This window comes from Oncorhynchus nerka, linkage group LG5, assembly GCF_034236695.1.
Source record: "Oncorhynchus nerka isolate Pitt River linkage group LG5, Oner_Uvic_2.0, whole genome shotgun sequence".
NCBI lineage: Eukaryota > Metazoa > Chordata > Actinopteri > Salmoniformes > Salmonidae > Oncorhynchus > Oncorhynchus nerka.
The window spans coordinates 57,548,658-57,575,752 of NC_088400.1; the positions used below are offsets into that span (position 1 = coordinate 57,548,658).

Sequence of the window (27,095 nt, forward strand, 5' to 3'; positions counted from 1 at the left end):
TTTCACCTTTATTTGAGTGTGAGGTGAGTTTGTCTTGTCAACTGTACCCGTCCATTCTTCATTCAGTATTAACGGAGAACTGGTGTGTACTAACCTGCTGCTCCTCTTGGCTCGTGCTCTGGTGTAGAACGCCTCATAAGACTTGGGTTTCAGTTCCAGGGCTTTGGTGGCAAACTCCTCCGCTATACCAAAATCCTGTCGGGGTGGAAAAAGAGGACAGAAACTCAGTTAATTCTGAATGTTTCCTGTTAAATTCTGTCCACCCTGAATTTCTCACGAAGAAGCCAAAAGCAACGTCTTAAGGTAATTAGCCAGGGTAATGTGTTTGTGAGCGTTAATGAGTGCAGTGTGAATCCAGCGGTCGTCCACACAGCGCCACACTTTGCAATTACTGTAAGTGGCTGAAATGAGGAATTCAGTGTTGTTTAACTGGAGAATTCTTCATCTGTGTGCAGCTCAGAGTAGAGCAGCTTTATCTCCCAGTGTCTTAATGGATTCTCCAGACGGGTGCTCATAGCTTCTCTCCAAACCGTTAAAAAAAATAATAAACTCCTTCAATCAGATGTCGGAAATGAAAACTATTGACTTAAAGGTACAATGCAGCTGTTTTTATCTCAATATTAAATTATTTCTGGGTAACAATTAAGTACCTTACTCTCATTGTTTTCATAAACATTTTCAAAAATGAACTAAAATAGCTTCTTAGCGAAGATACATTTCTCAAGTAATAATATTGCTAGGACTGTCTGGGAGTGGAGGGGAAAACTGAAAACTAGCTGTTTTTGACAGAGAGCTTTGGAACTCTCTTTCTTATTGGTTTATTAACTAATTTACCACCTGGTGATGTCTTTTCGAACAGCTCGTACACTAAAAGGCCATTATCATCATTTTCACAATTTCACAGTATTATTGCATCCTCATAGTGTGGAAATATATATAAAACACAGGTAAATCATGTTTTTGACTGAGCTGGGCCTTTAATGGGGATTTCATAGGCACCTCTAGTGGCTCTAGTGTGTGTACATGCGTGTACAATATGTGTGTGTGTGTGGGTGTGTGTGTGCATGCCTGCGTGCAGTATATCCATCCATCTCTTTGTATGCCTAGAGAGCATGGCTTGTTTTTAAATGAGTTTCCCCGCTCCCTTCATTCCTCTCAGGTGAATATTTAATGAAGCAAACCACAGTGTGATTCCGTCCTTGAGATGGAGGTGGGCATTACACCACAGCCTTGAATTCCACAGCTCTGAATAACTGTTCAATGTGGAATAACAGTTTTTATGGCCTCTATACTCCCCTCCTGTTCTATTCACCTGAACGTGATGGAATATGGATGATGTGTGTGTGCCTAGCCAGCTCTCTCTTCCCCCTGACCCAATATCCACCAGCAACAACGGAGGGAGGATCCCTTCTTTCCGTGTGGGTTTGTGCGCACGTGTTTGTGCACACACATGTGTGAGTGAGTGAGTGATTACTCCAGTATATGGGAGAGGATGACCGTATCACATCATAGCATCTTTCCATTATTCATTTGCCCGGAGGATGCCATTTTACCACCACTGCTCTAGTATAACAGTCTTATTATATTGTCTGGTAAAACAAGGGTGTGTTAGATCACTCCCTCCAGGCTGCTGAGTTGAAGATCTATCTATTATACCTACTCCTATACTATTAACATGAAATTACATTTCATTCAGTGTTAAATTCTATAAAATATCCCATTCTCTAGTGTGTAGCTATATCAGACGATGTAAAACCTGCAGTTTTATTAAATGTTCAATTCTATTAACAACTGATAGAGTAATGTGTGTGTGTGTGTCTCACATTGGTTTTCCTGCGGCAGCGTGACATGTTGAGGTACAAGGAGACACGGAGCTCCTTCAGGCCCTTCAGGTCGTCTCCGAAGCCGTCTCGGGGGAACTTCCTTAGGGCGTACTGATACCTCTGGGCTGCCTCCTTCATCCTCCCCTTCTGGAGAGAGAGAGAGGAGGGAGAGAGAGAAAATACGGACATTGATTTGGAGAAGGGGGCTAGCAGATTTTCGAACTGGACACACTTTCATGACAGACAGTGACACGCAGGCGCGCACACACACACACACACACACACACAGCGAGAGAGATCAGGTTTTCCTTTTGTTGTTAACCCACCTTATACAGCAGGTTGCCCTCCTCCATGAGTTTCTGTAGGAGGATGAGGAGGACGTCTGGTTTCGATGTGGCCATCGCCCACGTAGCATGACCTGGTCAAGAGGTACGAGAACACAGGTTAAACACAAACACACACACACACACACACAAAACACTGTAAAAAGGTATCTAAAGAAAGTACCTGATCGATCATAAGGGGACGTTCTGTAGCCTTTTAGCATGTAGAAAGGAGTGAAGAGAAAGAGGGGTGAAATACATGATGTTGACAGAGTCTTCCTCAAGACCCTGCAGGGCTTTAACACCGACAGATCAGGTCAACTCCAACTCACCCAGCTTGGCCCCTTTCTTCAGTAGGGTCACCACTACAGCAGTGTTCCTACAGCCCACAGCCCTCTCCAGAGGCCTCACCCCACTGTGGTCCACATGCTCCACCACCGCACCCTTCTCCACCAGGTACTGAACCTGTGATTGTAGAGGACACCACAAAACAAACAGCATTTTAAAAGGATTCAAACAAGGCTAAAGGTGCTGGAGGGAATTGTGTAAATTCAGTACTGTGTTTTTAAAAATCTACAATCTAGACCATTTTAGACGATCTAGGCCAGTTGCAGCGAAATCAGAATTATGTCTGTGGATCCATTTTTTTCTCCAGTTTGCAGTATGAGAAGGAACCCCACCATCTCTGCATCACCGTTGAAAGCTGCCAGGTCGAGAGGGGTACGCCCGTTCCTGTCAGGGTGGTCTATCTCTGCCCCCATCTCCACCAGGTGCTGCACCACGCCCTTCTGACCCTTCAGACACGCCCAGCTCAGAGCTGTCTGGCCCTCCTTATCCACGGAGGCTAAAGACGCACCTGGAACCAGATCAGAAATAACAAGCTCACTCCACTGCAACTGAGACTGACATACACTGAGTGGCCAGTTAATTAGGTACATCTAATACTGGGTCAGACTTTCCTTTCCCTACAGAACCGCCTGAATTCTTTGGGGTATAGAACCGCTGCTCAATTGGTATTAAGGGACCTAACGTGTGCCCGGAAAACATTCCCCACACCAGTACACCACCGTTACAAGCCTGTACCGTTGACACCAGGCAGGATGGGGCCATGGACTCATGTTGCTTACTTACAAACTCTGCCATCAGCATGACTCAACAGGAATTGGGATTATTTGCCTCTTTGTGGCCGGTTTGTTAGCTTGCACGATTCTTGCCATTCTCGTTCAACCTCCCATCGACGAGCTGTTTTCACCCACAGGACTGCTGCTGACGGGATGTTTTTTGTTTGTCGCACCATTCTCGGTGAACCCTAGACAGCGTCATGCGTGAAAATCCCAGGAATCCGTCCGTTTCTGAGATACTGGAACCGACACGCCTGGCGTCGACAATCATACTACACTCAAAGTCACTTAGGTCACGAGTTTTGCCCATTCTAACGCTCAAACAGTAACTGAATGCCTTGATGCCTGTCTCCCTGCTTTATATAGCAAGCCACGGCCACCTGACTCGTTGTCTGTAGGAGCGTTTTTGTGAACGGGGTGTACCTAATAATAAAAATCTATACTGTATATCTCAGAGCTACGAAATAAAAAAATAATCTCAAATAACACTATCCCCCTTAGTGCACTGAGAATTGACATGTACCATGATGTGACCCTGACCCTTGACCGCTTACCCTTTGTCAGCAGGAAGTCCGCAGTGCTGAGGTGGCCCTCGCTGGCTGCCACCATCAGCAAACTGCGGCCCTGCTTATCGATGGTGTTAATGTCCACACCGCGCTGCAGAAACAGCTCTGCTACCTGAGAGGGGGGGGGGGGGAGAGATTGAGAGCAAGAGAGAGCGCGAGCATGAGTGATTGGACAGCCATCAGTGCTGTAAAGCAGGAAAATCAGAATGATTCTCACCTGGGGGTGTCCATGTCTGATGCAGCTGAAGAGTGGGACCACCCCCCTCCGGTTGGGCTGCTCTGCCCCTGCACCCCTTTCCAGCAGGAAAACACACGTCTCTGTCCTGCCCCTGCCTGCAGCCGCACTCAGAGCTGAGAGAGAGACCCCCAGAACAGTGGTCAACTACCTACCTCACCACTGTGCTCTGAATTAAAGTCATATTTTGTTTCTGTGTTATTAATTGTTTGGAGACAGTTACAATGTACTTCACTCTAGTAGTACTGCAGTTGTAGCACTACTGCTCAACAATTCAAGGACACACAGCAAGATTAGAGAGAGTAACACCTGAACGAGAGTAAAATATTGGCACCGCAAAGGCAATGTGAGCTACAGTACACTGCGAACAGACAACGTCACAACCCCGAGTATGACTTTCAAAGACTATTTTAGAGCAGGCCCATATCTCCCTATGCTCTCTAGAGAGGCAGGCTCTTCGCTGAGGCTGTTAAAAGTCTTACAGCTGGCCTGGCAGAGAGAGAGAGAGAGACAGATTTGTTGGGTATTGGCCACAGCTTGCCCAAACCAGCCATCTAGTCCTGGGTATGGAGCATCCATCCAGACAGTATATACCTCCCAAAAGGCACCCTATTCCCTAATTAGTGCACTACTTTTGACCAGGGCCCATAGTGCTCTTGTCAAAAGTAGTGCACTATATAGGGAATGGGGTGTCATTTGGGACACGTGCAGACCAGGGAAGCTGCGGTCACAGAAAGGCCAAGAAGATCATCAAGGACCTGAGCCAAGGCCTGTTCACCCCACCACCATCTGGAGTGAGCCAAGGCCTGTTCACCCCACCACCATCTAGAAGGCAGAGAAAGTACAAGTGCATCAAATCTGGGACTGATAAACAGCTACTATCTCCAGGCCATCAGACTGTTAAACAGTCATTACTACCCTGCCCTGAACCTTAGTGACTGTTACTGTACTGTCGGAACTAGAAGCACAAGCATTTCGCTACACTCGCATTAACATCTGCTAACCATGTGTATGTGACAAATAAAATTTGATTTGTTTTGTTACTAGCCGGCTAGCACCCATTACTCTACCCTGCACCGTAGAGACTGTTACTAGCCGGCTAGCACCCATTACTCTACCCTGCACCGTAGAGACTGTTACTAGCCGGCTAGCACCCATTACTCTACCCTGCACCGTAGAGACTGTTACTAGCCGGCTAGCACCCATTACTCTACCCTGCACCGTAGAGACTGTTACTAGCCGGCTAGCACCCATTACTCTACCTTGCACCGTAGAGACTGTTACTAGCCGGCTAACAGCCATTACTCTACCCTGCACCGTAGAGGCTGTTACTAGCCGGCTAGCATCCATTACTCTACCCTGCACCTTAGAGACTGTTACTAGCCGGCTAGCACTCATTACTCTACCTGCACCTTAGAGACTGTTACTAGCCGGCTAGCACCCATTACTCTACCTGCACCTTAGAGACTGTTACTAGCCGGCTAGCACCCATTACTCTACCCTGCACCTTAGAGACTGTTACTAGCCGGCTAGCACCCATTACTCTACCCTGCACCTTAGAGACTGTTACTAGCCGGCTAGCACCCATTACTCTACCCTGCACCTTAGAGACTGTTACTAGCCGGCTAGCACCCATTACTCTACCTGCACCTTAGAGACTGTTACTAGCCGGCTAGCACCCATTACTCTACCTGCACCTTAGAGACTGTTACTAGCCGGCTAGCACCCATTACTCTACCCTGCACCTTAGAGACTGTTACTAGCCGGCTAGCACCCATTACTCTACCTGCACCTTAGAGACTGTTACTAGCCGGCTAGCACCCATTACTCTACCCTGCACCTTAGAGACTGTTACTAGCCGGCTAGCACCCATTACTCTACCCTGCACCTTAGAGACTGTTACTAGCCGGCTAGCACCCATTACTCTACCTGCACCTTAGAGACTGTTACTAGCCGGCTAGCACCCATTACTCTACCCTGCACCTTAGAGACTGTTACTAGCCGGCTAGCACCCATTACTCTACCTGCACCTTAGAGACTGTTACTAGCCGGCTAGCACCCATTACTCTACCTGCACCGTAGAGACTGTTACTAGCCGGCTAGCACCCATTACTATACCTGCACCGTAGAGACTGTTACTAGCCGGCTAGCACCCATTACTCTACCTGCACCTTAGAGACTGTTACTAGCCGGCTAGCACCCATTACTCTACCCTGCACCTTAGAGACTGTTACTAGCCGGCTAGCACCCATTACTCTACCTGCACCTTAGAGACTGTTACTAGCCGGCTAGCACTCATTACTCTACCCTGCACCTTAGAGACTGTTACTAGCCGGCTAGCACCCATTACTCTACCTGCACCTTAGAGACTGTTACTAGCCGGCTAGCACCCATTACTCTACCCTGCACCTTAGAGACTGTTACTAGCCGGCTAGCACCCATTACTCTACCCTGCACCTTAGAGACTGTTACTAGCCGGCTAGCACCCATTACTCTACCCTGCACCTTAGAGACTGTTACTAGCCGGCTAGCACCCATTACTCTACCTGCACCTTAGAGACTGTTACTAGCCGGCTAGCACCCATTACTCTACCCTGCACCTTAGAGACTGTTACTAGCCGGCTAGCACCCATTACTCTACCTGCACCGTAGAGACTGTTACTAGAGACTGTTACTAGCCGGCTAGCACCCATTACTCTACCCTGCACCTTAGAGACTGTTACTAGCCGGCTAGCACCCATTACTCTACCTGCACCGTAGAGACTGTTACTAGCCGGCTAGCACCCATTACTCTACCTGCACCGTAGAGACTGTTACTAGCCGGCTAGCACCCATTACTCTACCTGCACCTTAGAGACTGTTACTAGCCGGCTAGCACCCATTACTCTACCTGCACCTTAGAGATTGTTACTAGCCGGCTAGCACCCATTACTCTACCTGCACCGTAGAGACTGTTACTAGCCGGCTAGCACCCATTACTCTACCCTGCACCGTAGAGACTGTTACTAGCCGGCTAGCACCCATTACTCTACCTGCACCGTAGAGACTGTTACTAGCCGGCTAGCACCCATTACTCTACCTGCACCGTAGAGACTGTTACTAGCCGGCTAGCACCCATTACTCTACCTGCACCGTAGAGACTGTTACTAGCACCCATTACTCTACCTGCTAGCACCCATTACTCTACCTGCACCTTAGAGACTGTTACTAGCCGGCTAGCACCCATTACTCTACCTGCACCTTAGAGACTGTTACTAGCCGGCTAGCACCCATTACTCTACCTGCACCGTAGAGACTGTTACTAGCCGGCTAGCACCCATTACTCTACCTGCACCGTAGAGACTGTTACTAGCCGGCTAGCACCCATTACTCTACCTGCACCGTAGAGACTGTTACTAGCCGGCTAGCACCCATTACTCTACCTGCACCGTAGAGACTGTTACTAGCCGGCTAGCACCCATTACTCTACCTGCACCTTAGAGACTGTTACTAGCCGGCTAGCACCCATTACTCTACCTGCACCGTAGAGACTGTTACTAGCCGGCTAGCACTCATTACTCTACCTGCACCGTAGAGACTGTTACTAGCCGGCTAGCACCCATTACTCTACCTGCACCGTAGAGACCTCTACACTATGTACAGAGTTATTGAACACTGGTCACATTAATAATGTTTAAATACTGTTTTACCCACTTTATATGTATATACTGTATTCTAGTCAAGGCTCATCCTGTATAACTACTCCAGTACACACCTTTTCTATTCATATACTGTCTATACACACTATCATACACATATATATTTAGAATCTGGACTCTGACATTGCTAGTCCAGATATCTCTTAATTCCTTTATTTGGATTTGTTGGATTTGTGTATATTGTTTTGTATTGTTAGGTATTACTGCATTGTTGGAGCTAAAAACACAAGCATTTCACTGTGTACTTAATATGTGTACGCAACCAATGAAATTGTATTTTCCTTTCTTTGATGCAGCCTCCTGCTTCACCTTGGCTGGGATGATGAAATACTCACAGGAGAGGTGACATCACCCATCTGGTTCTGGAAGCCAGTGGGGAGGGAATGATGACATGATTGACATCTGTGGGCGCAGTGTAGGGTACGCCCTCCCCATCTGTCCCACCGATGGTTCCACATGAGCACATACTCAATTACAAATCACCTCACTCATTTCATTTCCGTTATCTAATTTCCCTTCACGCCAGAGCAAAAAAAAGTTGAGATAACGAAACACTTTCATAATAAAATAAAAATGGTGGCTGTGATTGATACATTTAGGAATACTTTGTCTTGTGACTCAACACTTCTCAATCTAAGATAAGGCAGACGTGCATCACTGACTCATAAATCAATACGCAATTGCGGATTCATGCCTGAACAGCTGTGCTTCTGTTGTCAATGTCAAATATCTGAGGAGAGTTTGAAGAAACGTGGAGGAGTCTGTTACCCTGGCTGACGTGCAGACCACATGCACAGTGAGAGGAGAGCTGTCAGTTGCTTTTACCAGACATGAGAGGCCTCGTGCCATCAGCCTAGCTCAGCTGGTTTGGCCAGATTGCTCCAACCAACAGCTGTGTGGTAGAGTCAGTAATGTCACAATAGGTGTGGCCAGAGTCATATATTTATAAATATGTCTCTGGGTGTGGTCTTCTGTCTGTTTTCGAGTAAGCTGGGTGTGATATGTAAATATCCTGTTGCAGTAAGGTATTAATAGGCAAGGCTCCATAGCTCAGTGGTTAGAGCACTGGTCTTGTAAACCAGGGGTCGCGAGTTCAATTCTCGCTGGGGCCTTGATTGTGGGATCAAATATTTTGATTCAAAAGGGAGATTCTCATATTGAAAATATTATTTTTTAAATGGGGCCAGTGAGTTGAATAGGTTGAATGGGGCCAATGAGTTGAATGGCTCCTACAGCTAGTTCACCAACAAGATTAAAAACATGATCCATTGATGCTGTCCAGTTCTATCAACTACTTCCCCACAGCAATAAATACTACTTCTGACAACTCTCACATATGTCACTGACCTTGTGTAGACGACAGACACACACAGCTGCTACAGCTACGATAGTTATTTATCTGTTCCATGTTATTTCATTCACATACAGTAAACCTTTGGCGTCTCATCCACAGAGGAGGTAGACAATTGTCCTCCCTCCAGGGAGAATAACTTAATTCTTCTCCACTAATGAGAAGCCACCAGGCACGGGAACACATTTGCATAGAGAGAGGACAATTTCACAGGGAAAAGTATTCAAGGATTCATTTCACCGAATAGATTAGAGCTGAAGGGAAAATCATTCGGTGTACAGCAGAGTATCAAGACTACCATGGGAGGATTTGTCGATGTAAAAACCAATATTTATGAAAATAAAACAACGCTAGACTGAATGGTAAACGCAAACAATAAAACAAACGAAGGCCATTAAAATCGGCACTATTGTTTATTTTATCGCCCATAAATACATGATTTCCTTCAATAGCCCTATTTAGTAGTCTATATTTGCATTAGCCAGGTTATTTTCATTCAGGATTGGCTTACAAATGTTGGTACCGGCAGCCAGCATTTGTATGTATGCTTCCAATTGGCAGTGGTTGAGCGCTGTCTATCCCCCAGCCCATGTATTTACTGAGAGCAGAGAAACACCTATGATTGTATTAGAGTATAAGGGATATAAGAACCCAGACAGGTTTGCTGAACATCCTTTTAGAAGATGGAGGTAACACCATCTGATATCTACACCAGCTTCACCGTAACAGGATCATACATCCAATGTTACCAGATCTTTCTCTTTTCAACATTTTACAGACGCTCTTATCCAGAGAAACTTGCAGGAGCAATTAAGGTTTAAGTGCCTTGCTCAAGGGCACATCGGCAGATTTTGCACTTCGTCCGCGCAGGGATTCAAACCAGCTGCCTTTCTCTCTTAACCGCTAGACTACCTGCAAAATATGCAATATATGATCCATTTCAAACTATTACTAACCACCAGCGCCGCTTAAAGTCCGTCAGTGTAACCTGCCATCTTAAGTACGGTTGGTAGCTCAAGTACTGTACACTCTTCAAACCTCTCTTCCCCAGTGAGCTCACCTACATCTCTGAGTCCAGAGCAAACACACGGGCTCAATATCACTTCGCTTGCATCCTACGCTACAGCAAACATTAAACGTACAGTGGGCAAGTGGAGACCACCTGAGAGGCTCACTGGGAAGTGAATGACAACAAATGATCTCTGCTTGGTAAAAAACACCTTTCGAGAGGCAGCAAAAACAAGCAACAGAAAACAGAAGAAAAAAACCCATTATTATACAGACAAAGGTAAAGTGCACTGTACCCGTCTCTCCCCAAAGCGTGTCGGGAGCGTCTATCTGCACAGCCAAATCGTCCTCTTTCAGCTCCAGTAAGCTCTTCGCAACCTGACAATGAGACCATATTAAACACCATAACTATTATAAGCAATACACAAAAGTTGAATCTGAAGAGAGCACACGGTGTGTGTGTTCGTCAGTGTGTGTATGCAGTAGCCTACGTGAGTGTGTCCCATGCTGCAGGCGGCCGTCAGGGCCTGTTGTAAGGCCTGGCCCTTCGCACTGCTCTTCACACCATGCTGCTGTTGGCCCTCCGGGGCCTCTGTGGGGCCCCAGTCCTGGTTCAGCAGGTAGTGGATGATGTCTGGGTGGCCCCTCAGCCCAGCATGGACCAGGGCACACTGACCACTCTTATCAACATGGCCCACCTAGAGGGAGAAACACAGATCAATCAATCAATGAATCCAATGTTTTTACACAGCCCTTGGAACACCAACAGTTGTCACAACCGTATTTACAGTAACCTAGCCTAAACACCAAAGAGCAAATAGAAGCAGATAGTTATGATGCATGACTATATATTCTAAGTTATGAAACGGTAAAGCTTTGCAACAACCCACAGCAGATCAACTTCCAACTTGATTGACATTTTGGTGGAATTGTCAACAAGGTGAGATAGCGGCATGGGACTAACAACTGACCACTGACCTTGGCTCCCTTCTTACAGAGCAGGCTGGCCAGTCCTGTGTGTCCTGCTGCGGCGGCTAGACAGAGGGGGGTCATGCCGCTGTCCGAGGCTCCGTCTACGGGCGCTCCCAGCTCCAGCAGCAGGGACACCATTTCAAGGTGACCCAGGTGGGCGTGCACACCCAGCACAGGGGAACGACCAAGCACCTCTGAACGCCCGCTCACACTCGCCCCGCCCAGCATCAGCAGACGACTCACCTGTAGGTACAATTGTTTTTTAAAAGTTGTGCGTATGTGTATATGCGTGCATGTGAGTCTCTCACCTTGATGTTGGGTGTGCAGAGGTTGGGTGTGCAGAGGTGTGTGTGTGTGTGTCTCACCTTGACGTTGGGTGTGTAGAGATTCCTGAGGGAGGCCAGGGCGGCAGAGAGGCTGTCAGTGCTACAGCTCACCCACAGAGCCTGCAGAACACTGGAGGACACACCTGTCCTCTTACTCTGACCCTGAGAGAGGCAGAGATAAGGAGAGAGAAACACTCTGGTTCAAAACTTCCATAGCGCACCATCGACCCCCCCCCCCCTCAGTGTATGAGAGGAAGAGGAGAGAGGAAGAGGAGGGAAGCTATTGTACTGTCATATTTGAACTCAGATAGTCTTTGGATTAACGTCCCATTAGTAGTCCATTCAGGCATACTAGCTGGTACCTTGAAGATGTGTGCTTTCAGGATATGATGTCCCAGCTCCATGGTCTGCTGCCGGTTCAGCTTGCTCTCCTGTCTGGAGAACATGAAGGCCAACAGAGCATGGCCACTCCTGGGGTCACAGAGGAAGTGGGTGCTCTCTCCGTCCGCCCTCCACACGAGCCACTCTCTAAAGGAGGGATGGAAGAGCATGCGGGTGCCGTCCCTGCGTCTCACCTAGAGGGACACGGCACAAGATCAGATAGAGGTTGTCGTCATAAATCCACAAGTTGCTGAGATAGTTACTATCACTGGGAGCCAAGTGCAACTCCCACAGAGTGAACGTCACTCAATGAAATGGTTGTATACTACCACCTGATCTAGCTAACAACGTACGGCCGTGTCGCAATAGTATTTTACGTGTTCTCTCCTCACCAGGACGCAGGCCAGGGTCTCCAGGCGTTGTTGGAAGTCCTCCCAGGACATCTCTCCTCTCACGCCCCCAGCGTTCAGCGCCCGGAACAGCTGCTCGTCCGTCAGCGGGTGTAACGAGGCCAGCACCACGTTGAGTACGGGCAGCACCCGCTCGAAGGTTTGGTCCCCTTCGAACCCCGCATGGCACTGCAGCAGGTACACCTGATGATAAAGAGGACCACAATGGAAATAAGTTGGTTGACTTGATTGTGTTTTGAATCCTGCGTGTTGTACTTCCTTCGCTGGAGCAACTCTATGGGCTGGTGTCCCAGGCACAGATTAAGTGTAGTACTGGACTAAAAAACGATTTTCAATGGAGATTCTCCATTGACCATGCTGTTCAGTCCAGGACTAGGTTTAATCTGTCTGGGAAACCATGTATTTTGAAAGATTTGCCAAATAAAATGTATTAATTCCTTCACCTCAGCCAGAGAGACGGGCACTACCATGTAGTTGCCTCCCTTGAGAACCAGGTGGGCCCTCTGGAACAGGTCCAGGGTCAGTTTTAGGTAGAGGAAGGAGCCCTGGCTGCGAGAGGCCAGGTGGGTGTTGAACTTGCTGAGGAGGAGGGGGTCGGGGACGGTGCCGTTGGGCGTGGTGACGTTGGCGGCAATCTCGGGGCTGACGATGACCCGGTGTTGGATGTAGTCGCTAAGGTCCCCGCCGATCTCGCTGCTCTCTGGGAAGTCGTCCAGTGAGAGTCTGGAGAAGGGTAGGAGGGTGGTGATCTCCTGGGGAGACAGGAGACAGCGATTATATTGTCAAATTCTATATGTCGTGGATTTATGTCTGACAATAATGGGTCTCCTGAAACCGTATATATCATACACTGCATTCTCGATCAAAGTGTAACGTAGCTTGGTTATATCTCAGAGTTGAACTTAGTCCACACGCAATACAACCATGAGCCCAGGAGCACACCGCAACTTCCCACCCAAGAGTCTGCAGTACAAAATCAATACAACACAGTACAATTCTATCCTCCAGCTCCGGCCTCAGAGCAGAGAGAACCCGTTCTTCTAGTTGTGACAGGTAACATGAAAGAGGAAAAAACACTGAATAATACAAGTGAGGATGAGAACATCGTTGGCTCACTATGGTGGTGCTGTATGTGCCAGGACAACAGATTAGTCAGGGAGAGGATGGCACCCATTACATCTCTTCAAGCTGCTGCTTCTTCTGACTCACGGAAACATGAAATACAGTAATTGTGTAACACTGTACGCAGGCACTTCTTCTGTAGGATCTTCATTTGACCAGTATTGTCACAGCAAAATAAACCCGCAGCAACAGGATAGGAACGTTTAGTCCATAATGTTGCTTGATTGGTGGTTCGGCAAACATGTGCTGGCCAAAGTTAGGCTACATGAAGAGTGCAATGCTATTAATGTAACCGTGTTTTACTGCGGGTTTTCAGTGAATTTATGTCAATCACAAGTCTTTTCTGCATTTCCTGTGGTGCATGAAAATTCTCAGCACTAAAAGGGGTGATCAAATTAAGATCCTACAGCTGTATATAGGGGATAGGGAGCCACAATTCCACTGACTCTCATTCTGCCAGCTTTCTCACCGATTCACATCAAATCTCTTCAGATGACAGATGCCATCAGAAATGGTGACGTTTGAGCCAGGAGAAGAAAATTACAGCCATAAACGAATAAATCAAATGCAATACCTAAGTTATTATGAAATTATTATTGCTGTTTCATTTCCTTGCTGTGCATGCACGATTTGATTAAAGTGCGGTGATCCAATGATTTCACAGTGCCCTGGTTGCATAGCAACCTCGATGGGACCGTGCCTAAAACAGGATATTGGCAACTTCCTGTGAAAGGACCAATTGGGAGATGAGAGAGGATAGAGAGCAGGCAGGGGGATCAACATCTAACATACCTTGCCAACACACACACACACACACACACACTGTAGTGGCGTGTGGTGTCCTCAGCACTCCTGTTACATAACGTCAGGCAGGCTCCCAGGAGCATTACGGCCCGGAGTGGTAATCCAGGAGGATTATGGGAAAACTGTGTTAGGCAGCCGGAAGGATCAGTGGCCAGCCAACATGTTGGAGGAAACCACCGCCAACGGGCCATGGTGGAGTAAGCTGACCAGCTAGACTGAGCTACTGTACCCCTGGGTCAGACCAGCAAAGCCATACCATACACAAGGCCAGTGAACTATGGGCAAACCCAGATGTACTAAGCTTCTTTTAGTTAAAGTATAGCAGGAGAAAGTGAGCGCTGTATCAGAGACTCGAACCATAGTTTCTACGGTGCATAGACAAGACTCTAACAGACTGTACTGTACCAACAAAAGCCTGGGTCCCTGGGTAGAGGCAAATGCATCACTCACATACATTGGTTACGATCGTTTATCTGTGCTTTGTGACTGTCCTCTCCTCACCAGCAGACAGGTCCTGACAGTGACCAACAGTTTGAGCCAGGAGGGGAACTTGGAGACGATCTTGGTGATGAAGGAGGCGACGGTGTCTCCGTAGTCCGGCTTGTGGAACTCTGCCTCGTTCAGACCATCAACCAGGAGGATGAAGTCTTCTTCCGGGATCTTCCTTTCTACACAGGGAAACAGAGGGGTGGTGGAATTGGGAGAAACGGGGAAGATGGGAGAGGAGAGAGCGGGAGTTGGAGTAAGAGCGAGAAAGAGAGAAAGTGAGAGAGAGAGAGAGAGAGAGAGAGAGAGAAAGTGTGTGAGAGAGAGAGAGAACAAGTACATAAGATACGGGCAATAATTGAAGCAGGTTTAGGACGTAAATGTAAGGCACATAACTGCTGTGTTCCAAACGTATTTTGAAATACTGTACATGCCGCCGCAACTGTTTGAAGTGATATGGTTGAATTCCACAGTGCTGCATTGTCAAAATGCCACCATTAATGTCAGAAAGAAAGAAAGGAGGTTGTGGTACTCAATGGAACACCAGCCGAAAAGACACAGTGCCGTTTATCAGGCTCAGGGGTAAGAGATCGACGTGTGCAGGCTCTGGAATATCTAACCTGGGGTCCATCCAAAATGATACCCTAGTCCCTATGTAGTGCCCTTCTTTAGACCAGCCCTGCTTCCATTCCCCTTTCCCATTTTATACTTCATGAGTAATGTCACAGAGGGACTTGCACCTCAGATGGAGGGTGAGAACACCAGTCACCTCTCCTCAGTCTCCTGTACGGGCCCCTCATCATCGCAACCATTACTTTTAATAAGACAGGAGATAGGGGGGGGGGGGTGATCACAGAGGCATATCTATCCTGTTCCAGTCTAGCTGAGCCGTCGACGCAGCCTCTAATACAGCCCTCCCTGACTGTGTGGAGCTTATATCACTCTATACACTCTGTCACAGTCATCCACTAGTCCACATCATAAAGACGGAGGACCTGTGGTGGAGGCTACTGAACTAACAACCTATTGATCAGGCTGACTGGCTACTATATCATGAGATCTACCAGAGATGGTCTCTTACATTGATATGGCCTGTTATGTACTGCAGTGACCTTGCAAGTCCTGCCCTCTTGTTTTATGCCATACAGTAAGAATAATACACTGGATTAAAGCACTGAGGCAGCGTTTACACAGGCAGCCCAATTCTGATCTTTTGTCCAATTATTGGCAAAAGTGCTGATTTGATTGGTCCGAAGACTAATTAGTGGGAAAATATCAGAATCTGGCTGCCTGTGTATAAGCAGCCTTATAATGCTGATCATTGCTAAAATACTGATCTAAGGCTGCACGTTCCAATAATTTTTTTGACTAATTGGTCTTTTAACCAATCAGATCAGCTTTTTTGCCAACAATTGGGCAAAAGATCAAAATTGGGCTGCCTGTGTAAATGCATATTGATTGGTATGGATACTCCCAAAGTGGAAAAGGTTTTTGTTTGAAGTTATGTTGTTTTTGAAGTTAGAATTGTGTCACGGTCTGTAGCGTTTTTAACTAGTGACCTTATTATCCCAAAATGATCTAGGAGCACACCACGGAGTCCTAATCAACCGTTTCAGGGGGCGCATGACAATTCATCAAACTGTAAGAGGAGGGGTTGGAGGTGACGTCTAGCTGGTGAGTAGCAGCTGCAGGTGTTACCACTTACAGAAGTGGATGAAGGGGGTGGGGAGGGGTTGAAGCAGGGTGAGAACATGGAGACTGCAGGAGTAAGTTAGTAGATACCCTTCCGCAGGTTGACGAGGGGCTCCAGGACTCCCCTGCGGAAGGCAGCGATGGGGTCCTGGACACAGGAGCGCAGACTGAGCATGCTCTGTATATGAGGTTCCTTTAGCAGCAGCTCCCTGTAGCCGCTGAGCTGTGGCGCTCTGGACAGCAGGGCGGCGACACTGTGCACAAACTCTGGGACCAGGCAGGTGTAGGTGTTGTCAGCCTGGCAGAAGTGGTAGGACACCACCTGGAGAGAGAGAGAGAGAGAGAGAGAGTGAGAGGGGGGGGGGGGGGGGAGTGAGAGAAAGAGAGGCTCCCTAATTGAGCACTTCAATAACGCTCTTTCAGTGTTTTGACTGCCATGAGTGTCTTGAACTTTCCAGAGAAGTAAGTCCTCAACAGACTTTGAATATCTCCATCTCACAAATCAGCATTTGATTTACTCCATTAGGCTAAAGTGACTGCAATTAGTTGCTAATTAGCAGATTGGCTAATCAAGCAGCCATGACGGATCCACTTAATAGAACGGGGGAAAAACATACCAGGGATGTTAAGAGTAAACACACTCTTCCTAAGAAACAAAAACCGACAGGACTGCTTTCTTTGGGACTCGATGGTTTTTATTAATTATTCATTATTAACTGTTTTGAATTGAATACTTCTTTCAGAACCCATTCAAGGTACCTAAAGTGCAGAGTATCAAAATACTAAGTGGGGGAAAGAATCACAATTAGAACCTTAGGTTATATCTGGCACAGAATGTTACAATTATTTGCATTTCAATGGAAAAGTACAGACATTTAATGATTAAATAAAGAAAAGAGCCTTCCTTCTTTCTAATCATGTCGTCAGATATATTATTTAATGGTCATCACACATTTGTCGAAGTGATAATTCCCTAAAATGACAAATGCACTATATCCTATGGATAACTAAAAAAAACATTAGCTCTGGTTGAGTTAAACGGACATATTTCTCGAGTCCCTGACACCCAAAGTCAGTAAACTACTTGCTAGTTATCAATAACATTTGGTAAGTTTAATACTGTAGAACAAGACAAAAACAGCCATGCCTCTCCTAAGGGCCGTAAACATTCTCAAATGTACTTGTATTTATTTGTTTTACCATAAAGAGCTTACATTATGTGGTGGTGTGGGGGCTGTGCTTTGGCAAAGTGGGTGGGGTTATATCCTTCCTGTTTGGCCCTGTCCGGGGGTGTCCTCGGATGGGGCCACAGTGTCTCCTGACCCCTCCTGTCTCAGCCTCACATTTACATTTACATTTAAGTCATTTAGCAGACGCTCTTATCCAGAGCGACTTACAAATTGGTGCTTTCACCTTATGACATCCAGTGGAACAGTAGTGCATCTAAATCTTTTAAGGGGGGGGGGTGAGAGGGATTAGCCTCCAGTATTTATGCTGCAGGAGTTTATGTGTCGGGGGGCTAGGGTCAGTTTGTTATATCTGGAGTACTTCTCCTGTCCTATTCGGTGTCCTGTGTGAATCTAAGTGTGCGTTCTCTAATTCTCTCCTTCTCTCTTTCTTTCTCTCTCTCGGAGGACCTGAGCCCTAGGACCATGCCCCAGGACTACCTGACATGATGACTCCTTGCTGTCCCCAGTCCACCTGGCCATGCTGCTGCTCCAGTTTCAACTGTTCTGCCTTATTATTATTCAACCATGCTGGTCATTTATGAACATTTAAACATCTTGGCCATGCTCTGTTATAATCTCCACCCGGCACAGCCAGAAGAGGATTGGCCACCCCACATAGCCTGGTTCCTCTCTAGGTTTCTTCCTAGGTTTTGGCCTTTCTAGGGAGTTTTTCCTAGCCACCGTGCTTCTACACCTGCATTGCTTGCTGTTTGGGGTTTTAGGCTGGGTTTCTGTACAGCACTTTGAGATATCAGCTGATGTACGAAGGGCTATATAAATAAAAATTGATTTGATTTGATTATGGCCATTCTTCTTCTTAAAAATAAAAAAGAGGACCAGAACCTATGATATAAATAATCAAGGACTTGGGACGATAAGATTCTATCAGCAAAATGCATAGTTTTGAAATAATGAGTATTTTTTAAGTCCCAGCTCTCGGAACTGTTTTGTGATGTCTTCCTCTTTCATGTCTGTTAAATGACTAAAATGTCAAATAAAATGACTCAATAAGTATATCACCTTACATGCAATTCTTTTTTTGATTGACAACCCAGAATTGTGTGATTGGATTAAAGATCCAGAGGTGTCTGTGTTTGTGTATGTATGTGTTTGTGTGTACGTACCTTGCTGGCCAGGCGTTTGACAGCATCGTCTCGGTGTGCCTCTGGTGTCCCGGGGCAGGTTGTTTCACTGGGCTGGGGGTCTGTGGTGGGGGTGCTGGGCTGGTGGTCTGTGGTGGGGGTGCTGGGCTGGGGCGGCTGTTTGGAGGCTCCGTCTGTCCCCCTATCCCCACCTGCAAGAGGGACACAGCAAGACACACATGTGGACTGTCATTACTTTTTCAATGGAAGTTGGAGAATAATAATCATTCAGTGAGTTTTTTGAAAACCAGCACTCATGACGAGACAAAAAAAATACAAAATCTTGTGCTGTGACTACGAGAGAGCATGTTAAAAGCATCATTGTGGACTGGTTTCCATAATGGATCTAAACAGATCTCCAGTAAACAATGTTAATTAAATAAGGCCCTGAGTCACAATGGCAAATCACTTCAGTCTCTGTCAGGCATTTATCATCGTGCACTATAATTAGGTCACTGTCTATAATATATTTCCCTGAGTAGGCACATGAAAGCAGATTCCTACTCTTAACCTAAATGATGTCATTACTTGATGTCATTACTGGCGTGCCATATGATGCACTGTATCAATTTGCTGGATGGGGACCCGAGAAAATGATATGCGGTGTGAATTCACGACCATGGATGGTGGGAGAAAAGTGCGGTACTGTACCTAGCTACTGACGTAGCAACGCTTGCGTTTGTGTAACACCAATCACCACACAATCAGTCATAGCTTTCAAAGGTTTTATTCCTGTATCTTTGTGTGGCTCATCCGCTAGGACCAAAATATCTGATGGACCCTGCTACTTGAGAGTGATGGTTCGGAAAAAGTATGACGGATCTCAAGGTAGACAATTTCGGGTTGGCTTGCCTAGTTCTAAAATTGTCAAACTCATAATGAAAAATGTGAATGTTTAAATCACCCTTTGCTGAATGAGTAACCAACCATTCATCCTTCCATTCTGGGTTACAGGGAAGTGGCAGCTTTCTCAAAAAAGAGATGTTGCATATCAAGAGGTTCCTCCTGTTTATCATTTCAAACATTTACATTACATTACATTTAAGTCATTTAGCAGACGCTCTTATCCCGACTTACACAACAAAGTACCTCCGGAGAAGGGAAGTTTGTCTTACTTTTGGGGGAGGTGCAGGGGCTCTGGGTGGGGACCTGTTGCATGTGACCTCCATGACAACTGAGAGCCACCAGCCGCGAGACGACGGCCGTCTTGCCGAAGCCCACATCGCCCACGATAACGGCCCCACGGCCCTCGCAGGTGTCACTCTCCCTTAGGACCTCCTCTAGCCGATGGAACAGCCAATCACGGCCTTGGAACAGTGCATCCATGGCGTCGGCAGGAACCTCAAACAACAACGGCTTCAGCACGATGTCGCCTGATTTGAAGGGAGCGAAGCGCGCTGGACGAAGAGAAAAGAGAGAACACAGGGGTTACTAACATGACTTCCTGTTCCTTTTAAAGAGTAATGTGGTGTTCAACAGTAATATAGTTGTGTATGGTGGTGTAACACAATAATTGCATGCACTAAGGCAGGATCTCAGTCGGGGTCTCAACTTACTGTTGAGCGCGTTATGATATGGGGTGAAGGTTAATGTTATGACATAGACAAACACACAATCCAGGATCCACCTCCACACTTCATCCCCCAGGTGGCAGTAACCGGATCTAGATGCTGAGCTTAGCCTTGATAAGCACATAAATTACTGCCAATTAAGATGATCGTCAGTCAGAGTGCCAGTTTAGAGAGCCGTGGGGCTGCTGGTTGGTTTGGTGGCCATGAGGCCTTTCGTTTGGGTTTGAGTCTTTCATTTAGGCATGCCTGTTTGTAGTTTTCCTTTTTGTATATATTTGTTCCTGTCACCATCTGAACATAATAATCCACTTCGGCTCGTCGACCCAAAGGAGTCAAGGCAGAGCTGGCCCCGGACTTAAGGTAAGGTAACACTGATTTCTCACAAAAATGCACACATTCATTCAGGTTACAGACCATGCAACTAGACATAGGACCCCTAGACTTAGCGAGTGCAACAATATTAGCAGGTTAGTTAATCGGTTTCAAGATGCAATTTCGAAATTTGGTTGTGCATCAGAAGTTTTCCTCTTGTTATGTCAGTCACTGACAGTCACTCAATTAGCCCATGTCAGCAAAACATTTTTAGATTGGTAAGTTAGTCTAGCCAGCTATCTAAACTTGTAGTAATCATGGCTGAATTGCCGACCACGTACCAAGGGCACCTGCCCAGGATCCCTGACCGCTGCTGACGGGTGTATAAAATTGAGTACACAGCCATGCAATCTCCATAGACAAACATTGGCAGTAGAATGGCCATACTGAAGAGCTCAGTGACTTTCAACTTGGCACCATCAAAGGATGCCACCTTTCCAACAAGTCAATTCATCAGATGCCAGGAGAACCCTACCTGCCTGAATGCATAGTGCCAACTGTAAAGTTTGGTGGAGGAGGAATAATGGTCTGGGGCTGTTTTTCATGGTTCAGGCTAGGCTCCTTAGTTCATTGAATGCAAAAATCTCAACGCTACAGCATACAATGACATTCTAGACGATTCTGTGCAGTTCGGGGAAGGCCCTTTCCTGTTTTTCTGCCCCCGTGCACAAAGCGAGGTCTATACAGAAATGGTTTGTTGAGATCAGTGTGGAAGAACTTGACTGGCCTGCACAGAGCTCTGACCTCAACCCCATCGAACACCTTTGAATTGGAACGCTGACTGCGAGCCAGGCCTAATCACCCAACATCAGTGCCCGACCTCACTAATGCTCGTGGCTGAATGGAAGAAAGTCCCCGCAGCAATGTTCCAACATCTAATGGAAAGCCTTCCCAGAAGAGTGGAGGCTGTTATAGCAGGAAAGGGGGAACCAACTCCTTATTAATGCCCATGATTTTGGAATGAGATGTTCGACGAGCAGGTGTCCACATAATTTTTTTCATGTAGTGTATCATTTTTGGAAATTAGCTGTAAAACTGCACTTTTTTTCCCTCCACCCCATGATAAAATGTGTAGAATTGCAGGAAATGTACTTAAATGTTTTCTCTCCTCAGTCAAGAGGGGGTCCACTAAAATGTTTTGCCTGTGAAGTGGGGAGGGGGCCCGACCAAATATTGCCTAGGGCCCCCAAAAGGCTAGTGCCGGCCCTGCACACACACACATGCCTGCATAAATGCCTGCATGCACATATACACGCACACACACACACACACACACACACACACACACACACACACAAACACACAAACACAAACAGTACCATACCTTTGGCGTCCCTTCCCCCTGTGCTGTTCCAGGACTGTTTGATGGAGCTTCGCTGGGGAGCAGCACTCCGTTGATCATCCAGGGAGCTCAGATCCTCCAGCTTAGTGGAACTAGTGGCTGCAGGGGAAGACATGAGAGACAGAATGAAGGAGAAGAGAAGTAGAAAATAAAGAATGAGGGAAAGCAGGAAAGAGAGCTTTTTATAGAGTTGTTTCATTCGTTTTGCCTTCAAGGTAGAACATCTTAAACATTTGGGAATAAAATGAACAAACCCCTTCATCGCCAAACAGTATAACTATGGAGCTCTGTCCCCATTTCAACCTACTGTTCTATGGCACCCCAATTATTTTCAAACATGTTTACTATATTGGGCCTCATATCGGCCATTTTCGCCAAGTGTGAGCAGTGCTAAGAGCAGATGCAAGCCAAGTCCCACCGTCAGCCAATCAGCTATAAAGGTTCTCTTCAACTACCTCACAAGTTCATCACAACAATGGCACCAAAGGTATAACATACCCCCTTCAATTCAAGCCCTGGTTTTAACTTAACACACCAAGCCCTTCACTGACACAGAGATATTTAACGAGTGCATGATGACTGAAGCAATTGGCCTATAATTTAGTCTGTCAATTTCTTAAATAGTAAGTAAATAAATAGTAAGTAAATAGTAAATAAATAGTAAGTAAATAGTAAATAGTCAGGGCTTCAGGGTTCAAGCCCAGGCTCTGTCGCAGCCGGCCGTAACCGGGAGGTCCATGGGGCGACACACAATTGGCCTAGCGTCGTCCGGGTTAGGGAGGGTTTGGCCGGTAGGGATATCCTTGTCTCATCGCGCACTAGCGACTCCTGTGGCGGGCTGGGTGCAGTGCATGCTGACCAGGTCACTAGGTGCATGGTGTTTCCTCCGACACATTGGTGCGGCTGGCTTCTGGGTGGGATGCGTGCTGTGTTAAGAAGCAGTGCTGCTTGGTTGGGTTGTGTTTCGGAGGACGCATGTCTCTCCCGAGCCCATATGGGAGTTGTAGCAATGAGACAAGATAGTAACTACTAACAATTGGATACTATGAAACAACATGCATGAAATTGGTTTCAACACAAAGCCCTCTAGTTTTAAGTCAAATTAAAATGAAGACTGTTTAAATGAATGAGGTTTTCTCAAATCAGCCTGTTTTCAGCACCCATGCTGAAAGTATTACATTGCCACTTCAATGTAATGTAATGTAGTTACTGGAATCTGGCTTATTGCGAGGTCAATAACTCTGATAAATAGCTTAATTATGGGCAACACATTTTTTCCTCAATAAAATCTATTATAGAAGTAGAAAGCTATCAAAGTTTACTTCCGGTCCTCCTCATCTTCGCTCACATCAGTAGCCCGCGCGCACAGATGCTGCGCTCCGTAGGTGCATTGTTATGTTTCCCCGGTTGCCATGTTGATTTCCTTTCTAGGCCTACACATACACAAAGCTGCGCAGCAAATATAGCCAGACTTTTATACTGCCGTGGAGGTGCATCTACAATACCGATTACTAGGTCACTACGATTTGGCAGGACGGAATCGTTAAATGTGAGAGGTTCCAACTAAGCCCCGTACGGGTGAGCATAAAATACAGGGAAATTCTCAAAGCTGCAAAGAGAACTTTGATGAGCTCATATCTCGCCGGGGAATTCTGGCGGAGACCTCCTCCCAGGTAGTACCAGTGATGGCAATACTGGCTGCAGTAACCCATGGGGGGCTGGGGTCGCACGTGGACATTCACAAAGGGGGAATAACACTGTTGTCCTGGCGGCGCAGCATAAGTCTTAACGGTCTGATTGCACAGAAGTGCTGGGGGAAGAAGGGTCTTCTCTGGGGACCAGCATGCATGTGTTGAGGGGGAGGCGGGTTTCCGGGCTCCATCAGCCAGGACTAGACATTACACACTCAAAATCTACCCATCCCGGAACATTTTGGCACTCCTGTTGAACGGCTACAGCGGTACGCGCAACTCTACTCTTGAGCAGGGCTCGAGGGTGGAACAACTGTGTGGAGGGTCTGTCGGATGACTCGTGTGCCAGAGCTTGAAGTTCAGTGTGTGTGTGTGGTGTGTGTGTGTTTGTAGGTGAATATACGAGTGGAAGGGGAGAGGTGTTCGAGATGTGTATGTGTGTATGGGGGGCGCATGTGTGTGCATGCATCCCACAACCGAGGCTATAGGGATGGGATGGAATCTCAAGCGATAACATAAAATAATATCTGCTTCCCTAAATGTAAATGTTCTACTGCCGGTTGCTTTGTCAAAGGTAGCTATCCTTTTGGAGGAAGTGGCTACATTATTACGCATACTGTCCCCTCAAATGTGAAATAAATGAAGGTATTCAGAAAAAATCAATACAAACACCAACGTTATGTAGTACAACTGAGACAAAGGGTCAGAACTGCTTAGCGCTGCTGAACAAGTTGTAAGTGGGTGGCACCTCGTGCTCTTTTCAAGAGATGGGTCCCAACTTCTTATGGGTCCAAGGATCCCTGTGTATAGGGGTGGACAACTGGAGGTATACTTAGTCTGCTGCTGGAGTTACAGTTTGCATAGCAGTGCATCTACCAGGGCACAGCTACAGTTTGTACAGCAGTGCATCTATCAGGGCACAGCTACAGTTTGTACAGCAGTGCATCTATCATGGTACAGCTACAGTTTGCATAGCAGTGCATCTATCATGGTACAGCTACAGTTTGTACAGCAGTGCATCTATCATGGTACAGCTACAGTTTGCATAGCAGTGCATCTATCATGGCACAGCTACAGTTTGTACAGCAGTGCATCTATCATGGTACAGCTACAGTTTGCATTGCAGTGCATCTATCATGGCACAGCTACAGTTTGTACAGCAGTGCATCTATCATGGTACAGCTACAGTTTGTACAGCAGTGCATCTATCATGGTACAGCTACAGTTTGTACAGCAGTGCATCTATCATGGTACATTACAGTTTGTACAGCAGTGCATCTATCATGGCACAGCTACAGTTTGTACAGCAGTGCATCTATCATGGTACAGCTACAGTTTGTACAGCAGTGCATCTATCATGGTACAGCTACAGTTTGTACAGCAGTGCATCTATCATGGTACATTACAGTTTGTACAGCAGTGCATCTATCATGGCACAGCTACAGTTTGTACAGCAGTGCATCTATCATGGCACAGCTACAGTTTGCATAGCAGTGCATCTATCATGGCACAGCTACAGTTTGTACAGCAGTGCATCTATCATGGCACAGCTACAGTTTGCATAGCAGTGCATCTATCATGGCACAGCTACAGTTTGTACAGCAGTGCATCTATCATGGCACAGCTACAGTTTGCATAGCAGTGCATCTATCATGGCACATCTACAGTTTGCATAGCAGTGCATCTATCATGGTACAGCTACAGTTTGCATAGCAGTGCATCTATCATGGCACAGCTACAGTTTGTACAGCAGTGCATCTATCATAGTACAGCTACAGTTTGCATAGCAGTGCATCTATCATGGTACAGCTACAGTTTGTACAGCAGTGCATCTATCATGGTACAGCTACAGTTTGTACAGCAGTGCATCTATCATGGTACAGCTACAGTTTGTACAGCAGTGCATCTATCATGGTACAGCTACAGTTTGCATAGCAGTGCATCTATCATGGTACAGCTACAGTTTGTACAGCAGTGCATCTATCATGGCACAGCTACAGTTTGTACAGCAGTGCATCTATCATGGTACAGCTACAGTTTGTACAGCAGTGCATCTATCATGGTACAGCTACAGTTTGTACAGCAGTGCATCTGTCATGGCACAGCTACAGTTTGTACAGCAGTGCATCTATCATGGTACAGCTACAGTTTGTACAGCAGTGCATCTATCATGGTACAGCTATGTGGATAATGGACAGGTATTGATTCTGGTGGTACTGGTAAGCATGGATAAGTATTTCATAAAAGTGTTAAGGATAGTGGTTAGTATCTCAAAATGTAACCCATCGTGGTAAATCGTGGTAGCTGATGAATTGAATTGCAGCTAGCTATAATTCTAATGGTTTGGCTGATAATAGGAAAAGAAGAGCAGTTTTCACATGGCTAAAGGAGAAGGATTACCATATTTATTGTTTACAGGAAACTCGTTCAATATCTTCTGACGAAGTGGCCGGGGGAAAAAAGAGTAGGATGGTGAAATCTATTTCTGTCATGGGCTAAGGAATTCAAAAGGTCTTCTAATCCTACTGAAAGACAATCTACAGTAGATCTTGAGGTGCAATCCGGTAAAATGGATCCTCAAGGAAGATGGATTGCTTTGAATATACTACTTGATGATAAACAGATCTGGCTCATAAATATATATGGGCCGAATAATGACGATCCAAACTTCTTTGACAAAATGTATGATAATCTCATGATTATGTCTCCAAGATACAAATAATTATATTGTAATGGTAGGGGACTACAATACATTATACAGTATATATACACTACCGGTCAAATGTTTTAGGGCACCTACTCATTCAAGGATTTTTCTTTATTTTTACTATTTTCTACATTGCAGAAACTATGAAATAACACATATGGAATCTTGTAGTAACCAAAAAAGTGATAAACAAATCAAAATATATTTTATATTTGAGATTCTTCAAATAGCCACCCTTTGCCTTGATGACAGCTTTGCACACTCTTGGCATTCTCTCAACCAGCTTCATGAGGTAGTCACCTGGAATGCATTTTAATTAACAGGTGTGCCTTATTAAAAGTGAATTTGTGGAATTTCTTTCCTTCTTTACGTGTTTGAGCCAATCAGTTGTGTTGTGACAAGATAGGGGTGGTATACAGAAGATAGCCCTATTTGGTAAAAGACCAAATCCATATTATGACAAGAACAGCTCAAATAAGCAAAGAGAAACAACAGTCCATCATTACTTTAAGACACGAAGGTCAGTCAATACGGAACATTTCAAGAACTTTAAAAGTTTCTTCAAATGCAGTCACAAAAAACATCAAGCGCTATAATGAAACTGGCTCTCATGAGGACTGCCACAGGAATGGAAGACCCAGAGTTACTTCTGCTGCAGAGAGTAAGTTCATTAAAGACCAGCCTCAGAAATGGCAGCCGAAATAAATAAGTAACAGACACATC

At 46.1% G+C, this 27,095-nt stretch overlaps 1 protein-coding gene and 1 non-coding gene across 3 annotated transcripts in view; one reads left to right on the forward strand and one right to left on the reverse strand.

The window, feature by feature from the left end:
* The window catches only part of LOC115133252 (protein TANC1-like), a 57,392-nt gene that overhangs the window by 3,261 nt on the left and 27,036 nt on the right, over nt 1–27,095 (reverse strand). The window contains exons 5-24 of one of the 2 annotated variants that reach the window (XM_065018801.1): nt 21,957–22,073; nt 19,805–20,086; nt 18,672–18,841; nt 16,409–16,640; nt 14,642–14,808; nt 12,658–12,966; nt 12,197–12,397; nt 11,786–11,998; nt 11,463–11,585; nt 11,104–11,340; nt 10,617–10,823; nt 10,422–10,503; nt 4,051–4,184; nt 3,822–3,945; nt 2,827–3,002; nt 2,479–2,611; nt 2,331–2,360; nt 2,150–2,241; nt 1,824–1,970; nt 95–195 (exon numbers count right to left, since the gene is read on the reverse strand). In XM_065018801.1, coding sequence (XP_064874873.1) covers nt 95–195; nt 1,824–1,970; nt 2,150–2,241; nt 2,331–2,360; nt 2,479–2,611; nt 2,827–3,002; nt 3,822–3,945; nt 4,051–4,184; nt 10,422–10,503; nt 10,617–10,823; nt 11,104–11,340; nt 11,463–11,585; nt 11,786–11,998; nt 12,197–12,397; nt 12,658–12,966; nt 14,642–14,808; nt 16,409–16,640; nt 18,672–18,841; nt 19,805–20,086; nt 21,957–22,073 — 3,277 coding nt within the window. Of the gene's footprint in view, nt 1–94; nt 196–1,823; nt 1,971–2,149; nt 2,242–2,330; nt 2,361–2,478; nt 2,612–2,826; nt 3,003–3,821; nt 4,185–10,421; nt 10,504–10,616; nt 10,824–11,103; nt 11,341–11,462; nt 11,586–11,785; nt 11,999–12,196; nt 12,398–12,657; nt 12,967–14,641; nt 14,809–16,408; nt 16,641–18,671; nt 18,842–19,804; nt 20,087–21,956; nt 22,074–27,095 lie in introns of both variants that reach the window. The other variant, XM_065018799.1, reaches the window with a different exon arrangement.
* trnat-ugu (transfer RNA threonine (anticodon UGU)) lies at nt 8,806–8,878 on the forward strand. Its single transcript has one exon. It is a non-coding gene; the product is annotated as a tRNA-Thr (tRNA).